We start from the raw sequence: 10,960 nt of genomic DNA, 5'->3' as shown, positions 1-10,960 counted from the left end.
CGCCATATATATATATATATTCCTATATATATATATATATATATATGACGAATCTGTACAACTCTCACCATTTCATTCATGGTTTAATATTTACATTAAAAAGCCGTCTAAAAAATCTCAAGAAATACAGTTATTATCTAAAGTCTGAAGAAACTTACTGATAGAGTGAGAAAGTCAATCTTTCTATTCATTGTAATCGTAAATCTTTAGAACTACAAGATTTTACTTTATAAATAACATTATATTAACACTTTTGCCCAGACTGAGTAGTCACTTGACGAATTTCGGTTTTCTTAAAAATCAATATATTTTGGAAATGTTCTACTGACAAAAACTATGTACTTGATTCGCGTCTGCTTGCAGCTTAGGAGAGGAATCACACACAACAAAATTATCAATAAAGGGGATCTATTTTCGACTTTTGTATAAATCTTAGCTTAATTTAAGATGCTTAACTGTGAAAGTTCAACACAGTAATTTTTTCCGAGTGAATTTTCAATAGACAATCCGTTTTAGTTTGATCAGCTTATGTACAACTAGTATGGCTCAAAACTGCATGAGTAAACTTGTGTCTGATAAAGCTTAATATTAAATATTTCTTAGTTTCATCGTGCTTAATTTTTGTAAAGTGCTCGATTTTTAACTATTGAATCACAGTTTTGAATATTACCTTCACGTCTATCTATTTCGTCTTGGATAGCTCCCCCAGGATTGTATCACTATTCATTATATACAAAAACATATGACTTAAAGACAATTATATACCTTCAATGTTACTTTGATCGATCGATTTACCGACTAACTGACTGAAATATCTTAGGACTTGAGATAGTAATCTGTCCGTTTAAATTTTTATTATTTACAATAACAGTGAAATTAGAGAGAGAACTCGAACGATTAAAACATTATAGGAAAACAAAATTTGAAGTGTAATGGAAGAAAGCCAGTTTATGTTGTCTATCACAGTTGGTATTTTTATATTTCCTTTTTGAACTGCTCAGATTATTAGTTTTATTCCTTAGTTTGACCAGTATCAATCTTTACTATTGTCACTATTGTATATGCGTAAATGAATAGTGTGTGGATTTATTTCAATTGCAGACTCGATCCGTTTTAGTAAGGACAAGTTCAAAGATTCTGTCACTGATTTTCTCTGTTATTTCAATGAATTTCTCATTACTAATCTTTTTGGCTGTTCATATAATCCATGTTCTTTGTTATGTTGGTTTGTTTTCATGTCCTTCAGAGATATGTATTTAACCAAAGAAGAACGTTCTATACTTGACTGGCATTTAGCTAATTTGGAATTCGCCAATGCCACAGAACTGCATAATTTATCATTACGTCATTGGGATCAAGATGATTTGTTTGAATTAAGCGGTGATCATTGTGTATTACAAGACGGTTATGGGTCAGTAACTGATAATTTAGCACATTATATTACATCTGGTCAGTCATTAACAGTTGGACTAAAACCTCGTGATAATCATCTTACATCTGTAACAACAACAACATCGTCATCGACTTTATCCACTTATAAACTTGGATCTGGTCATATTGAATTGAAAAGTACAGTTAAACGTATTTCTTACTCTAATACAGGTAAATTTTATATTCATATTCGTATATTTTGTAAAATAGACTTATCAAATTTTAAGTGAATATAAATTGTCATCCGATTGCTAATTATACATCGAGTGATTTTCCGTCCTTAATTCATTAATAATAGTGACAAAAAGAAGACTAGATAGTGGAGTTAAGGATGGTTATTTCATATTCGTTAAATCTCATTAACAGTTTGATAGGCATCTTTATTGTAAATTTAGTGGTGTTTTAAATCAAATTCCAAATTGACATCTCTTTAGAATATATAGACATTGGAAATGTAGTACAACGTACATGGACTTTAAGTGATATGAATTATAAGAATAATTTCATACTTTCGGTTAGTCATTTAAATATTGTTGATTATTCAGTTTTTGCTAAAATTATATTCTTCTTTCATGGATGATGACTCAATATTTCTCTTAGATCAATCATGGTTTTCACTGACTTGCATTATTTTTATGTCGAAATGGTGATCGCTATAATTGGCTGACTGAATAATGCTAACACTTATATTAGTTGGAGGCTCAATTGACAGATTATTCTCCACACTTAAAGATTCCTCAGCTGTGCACCCCTAATTACCCCAAATGAAGTCGAACCTTAACATTTTCAAAGGTTCTGGTGATTATGATATCATCCAAGCACTTAATCAGAATTAGTTGGTATGATTTAAGTCTATTCGAAACACAGAGTGATTTATTCGTTTAGTCTTGGTAATTTTGATGTCGACTATTTTTCTCCACCCGTAGCCCTTCTAGGGTTGCTGCCGGCTCCTAGCCCGGGTTAAAGCGGTGGGTTGGACATAGGGCCGTCAGTCCCGTCCCGTAGAAACCAACCTTGCTAACCAGAGTAAATATTTCAAACCATTAAAACTCTGCCTTCCGAGTTGAAGGATCTTCGTTCAGAAGAATTATGACGCCTGATGGTGAAAGCCGAGATTCTTCGGAACCCACGAGGCCGATGCTCCTTCTAACAACCACAGCAACAATTAACATAGACACATGGAATGTCCTAACAATGTGGGAGACCGAGAGGACTAATCAAATAGTTGCGGAAATGAGGAAATACAACATGTAGGTGCTCGGAGCCAGTGAAACCTACTGGACCAAAGTTGGGTAGAAAATGATATATTCAGGAGAGATGCTGCTGTACTCCGACCACGAGGAAGAAAATGCTGTGCATATTAAGGGAGTTACTCTGATGTTGTCCAAAGAAGCACTCAATGAACTTATAGGATGAGAATCTTATGGATCCAGCCAGGATCATGAAAGCAGTTTTCAAAACAAAGAAGGAGAGCATCACAATGAATGTTACCCAGTGTTATGCACCCACCAATGATAGCAATGACGACGATTAAGACCAGTCTTATGAGAGGCTGTCATCAATCATAGCGAAGTGCTCAGGAAAGGACCGGACCATCACCTAGTGGTTGCGAAGATGAAATCAAAACTAAAGAAGCACTAGACGACTGGAGAAACAGCATTATAAAGGTTTAATACGGTCTTCCTTCGAGATACTGACAAACTCAACGAATTCGAAATAGCTCTGAACAACAGGTTCCCAGGCTTATAAGATCCACCCAAGGAAGAGAAAATCCCTTATTGGAGAGCAACTGTAAAGAACCAAAGAAGCGCAAACTTCAACGTGTCATGAGGTGCCGGGCCGCAAGAAACATCACCATAAGGAATAAATCTCCGTCGAAAACCTGGACGAGATCCAAGAATGGAAAAACAAGGAGATACCAATTAACAACAATCGAACAAGAAAAGAGAAAGTCAGGGCACAAGCTGCATACACACAAGCAAACAAGAGAGTGCAGAGGAACATTAGAGTCGGCAATCAGAAATACGTGGAGGACCTAGTAGCGACAGCAGTAAAAGTTGCAAGAGAAGGAAATATGAGACAACTATATGACAACGAAGAAACTGTCAGGGAAATATAGTAAACCAAAGAGACTATTCAAAGACAAAGAAAACAAACCAGTCACTGACATTCAAGAATAGAGGAAAAGATGGGTAGAACACTTTGAAGAACCCCTGAATAGACCAGCCTTACTTAACCCGCCGGACATGGACGCAACACACAGACCTTATAGTTGTCATTCCACCAACCATCTAAGATTTCAGGATGTCCATCGGAGAAATCACCAGTGGGAAAGCAGCAGAACCAGATAACATACCAACCGAAGCACCTTAGTCAGACATAGAAGTAAATTTCAAGATGCTCCACATTCTATTCAGGAAGATTTGGGAGGAAGAACAAGTGCCTATGGACTGGAAAGAAGGATCTGATTCAGATGTAAAGGCAGGGACTGGCAAACCAGGGACAGCATTTCTTCAATTGAAGAACATATGGGACTCAAAACAATTGTCTTCAAGCCAACATCAAAGTCAGAATCTTTTTAATACGAACGTTAAGACAGTTCAAATATATGGAGTCGAAGCTTGGAAAACTACTACAACCAAAGTATACGTACTTATAAACGATTGTTTACACAAGATACTCAATGTCCATCGGCCGGATGCTATAAGCAATAAGCGACTGTATCAGAGAACAAACCAGGTTCTAGCGGGAGAGGAATTTAGGGAAAGACACTGTCGGTGAGTAGGACACGCATTGAGAAAATCATCAAACTGTATCAAGAGGCAAGCCCTAGTTTGGAATCCTGAGGGAAAGGAGAAAAGAAGAAGACCAAAGAATACATTGCGTTGTGAATTTGAAGCAGACATAGAAACAATGAATAACAACTGGAAAGGGTTGTCTAGGACAGGGTTAGATGGAGAATGCTGATGAGCAGCCTATGCTTCTCCACGAGAAATAACAGGCGTAAGTAATTTTATTGTAGAAATTCGAATTATAAGAATTTACAGAGTTAAGAAATTCACGAATTTTATTCAATGTAATGTTACAAAAATCACGTTTAAGTTAAGCTTGCCTAATGATTGCATAAGAAATGATCAGATTTTACATCACACAATGAATTTTCGTGTCAAATTTGTGTTAAAGTATATATATATATATATATATATATATATATATATATATATATATATATATAAATCGCGGTCGTGAGCTCAACCTCTGTTTCACCTATATCGGTTGAGACAGCCGGTTGGTCTCACTATCCTTTACACAAACAGTGATTCAAAACTGAGTACATGAATTTGTGGCTGATGAGTTACATCGTCATACAGTAATTTTAACTTGATCAGTGTTTCTATGATACTGATTAGGTGTCTGGGTTATGGCTGCATTTTTAAATCTTACGATAAATAATATAATACGGTTGAATTTTAAGCTTTCATTGTCATACTTGACAACATTGTGAGATGATAATTAAACCACCTTCAAATATTTTGATTGTGCCTGGTAGTGGTATACATAATGAGCGTTTCTTTCTATTTGAAACTGGTCAATTGAATTTACTTTCATCTCGATGTTGATTTTCTCATTGAAGCTCAATTGGGATATTTATTGCTCAAAAATAAACTAACTTAGCTAAGAGAATACAAGATTATTTTTTTCACTATTTCAATAGTTTTAGCTTTTCTCATCTTCTCATGTTATACAACATATTTACGTATAATATGTACACAAGGAAGATTTTTGGTGTATAATTTGAAATCAAAATATCTTTTTGTTTTACAGGTGTTCAAGTGGATGTCCTTAATTCGGCATTTAGTCAAGATGATTTAATTGAATATGAAGCAGACGCTTTAATTTGTACCCTACCATTAGGTATCTTAAAAGAAAGTATCCAACAGGATAATGAAACAACCATGCATCAATCACAAATTACAACAAATGAATCATCTACCAATTGCCTTACAAAATTAGTTGTACCACGTTTTGAGCCACGTTTGCCTGATTGGAAAATTTCAGCTATTCAGCGTTTAGGATTCGGTGTATTGAATAAGGTAAGAATTACATTTAATAAAAAGATGTATACAGAGTGAGATTTTGATATTCTTTTCAGGTTGTATTACTCATTTTGTAAATACAACCTTATGCGATCAGTTTTAAATTACACTGGATACACGGGACCTGAAAATATAAATCGGCTTCTCAAATCGAAACAGGAGCAAGGATCCAATATGCTACGAGTTTGTTGTTTGATTACTATTGTCTTTTTAATATTTGTAAGGCAAAGACGATAGAAACGATGTTCGTATTATTATCTTGATTTAGTGACTTCTAGTTTACTATTCTTCTCCTTTACCTAATGTTAGCTATCATTTTAAATCTCAGATCTTATTTAATATTTTTCTTGTCGAGAAATGTTGACTAACTGATCAACGAATAAGTAACCAACATTGTTTTACCATACTAGTCCTTTGGTATTGCTCAGCTAAGCAGTCATTGTTAATAACCAGTTCTAATGACTTGATATTACGTTACCACTATGTTTGATTTGGAAAATTCTCTTCTCCAATCAGATAACGTTTAAACCTCTTATTAGAAAAAAAACTTGTGTGTTGAGAACATTTATTAACTTTACTTCATCAATATGGTTCCATGTTTAAAGCATGCTCCAACTACATCCATTTTGAAGCGCTAATCCTTTCTTACATGATTGAAAACATGAATCAATATCTCTACTTGTCAAATGAGTTACCTAAGTATGTACTAGTTCGATTATTTCATTTATTTACTCTTTATGAACATTAGTTCCTTTTTTGGAATATACAAACGATCATTTTATAAATTATATGTTTTCATTGTTACTAATCTATTCATAAGTAAAACTTGATGAATAGATGTTGTCTCCTATAATTTTAAATGCTATTGAGTTATCAGTTTTTTTTTCTAAAAATAATATTCATATAATTGACTAAATTTCCGTGATTTTTTTTCTTGTTAACTGTTATTTTCACCGATTTGTGTTAGTTACAAAGTCTAGTTTTTGATATATTTGTTCATTACTAAATTATTTATATTATGTAGCTTATTCAGATATCAACATCGTAAGTTATTGCCATACCAGGTGTAGATGAAAGCAATAGGCAGAAGGAAAGCATATTTGTTGTAAGAAGTTACAAAGTATTTACTTAACACATATACGTAGTATTCAATCGTCCGTTAACATCTTCCGGTGTATTCTGCCGTCTGAACTCTTTACTCATCTGGTCTCCAAGTGTTCTGCCAACGCCGTGCTGTCGATACTCTGAAACTTCGCCCTGTGTAACAATTGCTGTAACTTCGGCATCACGTCCTGCTACACACTATTTACAAACATCCTTGTGAGTAGCGTCCACTACAAAGATAGTAGTAATGTATTGAACTCAATTCATACTGCTACATAGTTTGAGTGATTTTATTGGATAGTTCGTTTTGCTGTTGAACCAATCGGCTTACATCGTTCTACCACTGTCCCATTATAATTTTACATTGATTGGAAATGTATGTACGGAGTTCAAACGTTTGGTAAATGATGATTCTTTATAACTGCAGACTAAATATTGTCTTCTAATATTTCTGTAGCCCAATGAAACAAGGTACTGAGAGGATCCAACTAAATTTTTTTTATCAGTTTGTGTTGCTCATTAAAATGTTTGCCTTTTATCATTTTAATGTATTCAATCATAACATTACATCGTTTTGACTGATTATGGGCATTACAACGAACTTTGGTTATCCAGGTTTTCCATGATGGTCTAACTTCAATTGACTCATGAACTGAACTATTAACTCACTATAATATTCACAAAACCCCTTTATGGACCTTGATTACTCTGTGTAAATTTTAACTACATAATTGATCTCATACAAAAATAGCTTTATACTGACCATTGGTTTGTCAAAGTTGTTCAGTGTGCGTTTGAAAATCGTAATATATTTAGTAAACAAATCTAATTTCAACCTTACTGAGAAAACCAACCTAGGTGTAGATTCGTTATCCTGCTGGCAAGTGTCAATGAACATGAATTCAATGACCATATTCACTTAGTGTTAATCGTTTTTATCTCCTCTTTCGTTCTCTAGGTTGTACTTATATTTGAGAGGAGTTTTTGGGATCGTTCACACAATCTATTTGGACATGTGAATGAATCAACAAATTCGCGTGGTGAATTATTTTTATTCTGGTCAATTACTGATAAACCTGTATTGATAGCATTAGTTGCTGGTCGTGCTGCATGTGATTTAGAAAATGAGAAAACTTCACCTACACGACGTCTATCACCAGGATCTAAAGGTCAAAACGCATTAATCAATAATTGTGCCACATCAACATCTCATCTATTAGGTCGTGGACTTAAAGAACCTATTATTACACGAGCTATGCAAGTTCTTCGTGGTATTTTCACTCAAGAAGGTAGTAATAGTAGTAGTATTAGTAACAATAATAATAACAGTAACAGTAGTAATTGTAACGGAATGCATAGTAATCAAGAAAAGAAGAAAGTTGTTATACCAAATGTAAGTTTAATTTATTGAAAATAAAAAATGTATATGATTTATTATCTTAGTTGTCGAAGTAAAGTTATTTCAAAACTTCATATCCATTCTTCATTAGATTCGTAAAGACTACTAAATTTCGTTTAGCATAGACTTAAAATATTTTTGTAGTTGTCTGCTATTTATTAGTTTTATTGAATAATGAGAAAATGTTACCTTTGTGCCCAGTTTTGAGCGGAATAAGCATGTGGATGTGTTTTGTTCAAAACATTCGACTGTTATATCAAAATTTTGGACAACTGTGATAGGTAACGATACAAAGAAGCTAGTCATAGAACGTTGCGTTCAGATTACCTCTGGTGATTGAAAATGAGTTCATACGGAATTATTGTCAATTTTACTCATTTTAACATGGATTTATTAATGCGAGGAGTGTTGTATTGGCATAGAAATAAATTAGTTTTATCTTATTCTGGAAGCCTGTGATTTCCAGTTATAATGAATACAATATTAAAAAATTACTTCTTGTTCTAGTACAGAATCGCTCATTCAACTGTGTTCATTGTACACCAGAACTATATTTCTTGCATCATGTTGGCTGCTTTATATATCCTTGTCAAAAATCTGTGATCGCTTATCAATTTTCTAATCATTTGGCATTAATCCAACCGGATATGTTTTCTTAAGTAATAAGTCAACAGACAGGACAGTCTTATACGACAGATTTCTGTACATCATTCCTTTGTTTCGAACCATCCTACTCCAATTAAATTATTTACCATATTTATTTATTTTTTCTAGCCAATTGATGCATATGTCACACGATGGAGAACTGATCCATATTCACGTGGATCTTACTCGTATGTTGCTGTCGGAGCCACAGGCGCTGATTATGATATTCTTGCTGAACCAGTTTATCACCCTAGTAGTTCCAGTGGTGAAAAACAAACAACAACTCATGTATCTCATCAATCCCATGGAATTGATGGTATTTCTATGCCAACTAATAATCCTCGTATATTTTTCGCTGGTGAACATACTTGTCGTTGTTATCCAGCTACTGTGCATGGTGCACTTTTAAGTGGTCTACGTGAAGCCGCTCGTGTAGCTAATTATTACTTTCCAGGTCAAACACCTGTACGTGCGTCAGGATTTAAATTAAATACTTCACAATCGACAAATCTACACTTCTAAATTATTGCATTGTTTATTTATTTCCCTTTCTCTAGTTTTGTCAGTATCTTTTCGGACAAAGCTGTATTTTTCTCCTATACCTGTACTTGTTCAACTGACTGTAGATTAACTATCCCATAAATAATTATTTTTTACCTATTAGATTTTATTTATGTGTATTCATCCTTATGGAATATCTTTTTTCCTGTAAAATATATTGGTATACTACCTTTGTGTACAATTGTGTCATATATTCCAGTTTATGTGTTGATATGTTTGCCTAACTTCTATTCGTTTTGTGCATTGTGTATGTTTGTATGGATCGAGTTTAGTTGTTTTGTATTATACGTGAAGTTTTGTCGGTTACTATCATTATTATTACCTTCTGAATATTTCTTGATTTCTTTTATTATGAATAATGCATTCATTACCCTGTTTTCATTTCGTAGACAAACTTTATAAGTTGTGAAATACGATAAATGACAAATGCTTGTTATTCAGTTTTGTGTACGGTATTGTTATGTCAAACTTACCACTGGTTTGTAAACAGTTACATACAGCCATGTTGATAATAAGTTAGAGCTTTGCATTGAAATATTTGCATTATTTCATTGACAAACCAACTAACTCTTAGGGTTACTTATTTTGTATGGCATAGTGATGTGATGCGAAGTTGTTTTGTGTTCACTTTAACACTGACCTTTTCTATTTAACTATGGATTATCATGTAGTTTTGTTTTTTCATATTTTTGTTCTCTGGCCTAGACTATTATCAGAGGGGGTTTTGTGGAGAATTTAGTATTTTCACAGTTGGAATCATGAGTTAATTGAAGCCAGACCACCATCGAAAACCTGGAAGCACTAGGCGGCCGTTTCGTCCTATTATGGGATCCCTCAGCAGTGCGCATCCACGATCTCGCACCCGCGAGATTCGAACCCAGGACCTACCAGTCTCGAGCCGAAGCCCTTAACCGATAGACCACTGAGCCGGCATCCAACGGTGACTATTATCGTTATTGCACTAAGATTTCGTAGATGATTGATGTTTCAATAGTAGGCCCTAGGTCGAAACCCTGCTACACCTATTTCAGTTTTGAAAACCATATTTTATCGCTAGTCTTCACAAGAGTAGTATGGCTCAAAGTCAAGTGCATAAACCTGTACTTGATAAAGTAGTTATATCTTTAATTACTTACTGAAAGTTTTATATTATCATTTTTTGAATCCATGGTATGTGGTATCAGCTGAAAAATCACAGGAAATCAAGAAGAATGGGATAGCTATTTCCTTTCAGTGCGAAATTTCTCAATAGTGCCCAATTATTAGTCATTTAACCTAAAAAAAATTTAGTATTCGCAAGAGCACCATAACGTCCAGTCTTTGAATGGAAATTCGGTAGCATCGTTTTCTCGGAGAGCCGTAATTCATCGTGTCAAGAGAAAGACTGGGTGCTTACTAGAGGTGACATAAGCTTATTACCAAGTTAAATCATGCATTTCTGAAAGTTGGAGAATATTTTCTAGTTTCTTATGATTCTTCAGACTCTAGTGAAACAGCATCAAATACTCTGTTACAGCAATAATCAAAATGAAAGTATCTCCTTTTCAATTATTAGTCATTTCAAGATCAACTGAACATAAAGTTCAGTTTTTCTGTCTTGAAATTTATACACAATGTTGTCAAGTATCCATTACCTAGAAATTGAGAATTTGCTTTTAGAGTACCAATAAAATTTCTCTGATTTAAGTTCTCGCGACACATTTACCTTTGACTTCTTTTTGGT

At 34.0% G+C, this 10,960-nt stretch overlaps 1 protein-coding gene across 1 annotated transcript in view; it reads left to right on the top strand.

Annotated features, from left to right (window-relative positions):
* Nucleotides 1-9,907, top strand: part of Smp_150560 (putative lysine-specific histone demethylase 1) — a gene marked incomplete at its 5' end in the record, with an annotated part of 25,687 nt that extends 15,780 nt beyond the window's left edge. The window contains 6 exons of the mRNA XM_018797592.1: nucleotides 1,247-1,449; nucleotides 1,576-1,602; nucleotides 5,257-5,361; nucleotides 5,446-5,525; nucleotides 7,591-8,025; nucleotides 8,806-9,907. Coding sequence (XP_018652619.1) covers nucleotides 1,247-1,449; nucleotides 1,576-1,602; nucleotides 5,257-5,361; nucleotides 5,446-5,525; nucleotides 7,591-8,025; nucleotides 8,806-9,198 — 1,243 coding nt within the window. The 3' untranslated portion in view covers nucleotides 9,199-9,907. The remainder of the gene's footprint in view (nucleotides 1-1,246; nucleotides 1,450-1,575; nucleotides 1,603-5,256; nucleotides 5,362-5,445; nucleotides 5,526-7,590; nucleotides 8,026-8,805) is intronic.
* Between the last annotated feature and the right edge of the window lie 1,053 nt (nucleotides 9,908-10,960).

The sequence above is a fragment of the Schistosoma mansoni genome, chromosome 5 (assembly GCF_000237925.1).
Source record: "Schistosoma mansoni strain Puerto Rico chromosome 5, complete genome".
Taxonomy (NCBI): Eukaryota; Metazoa; Platyhelminthes; class Trematoda; order Strigeidida; family Schistosomatidae; genus Schistosoma; species Schistosoma mansoni.
The sequence above is the reverse complement of the archived record's forward strand: the minus strand, read 5'-3'. Positions and strand labels throughout refer to the sequence as shown.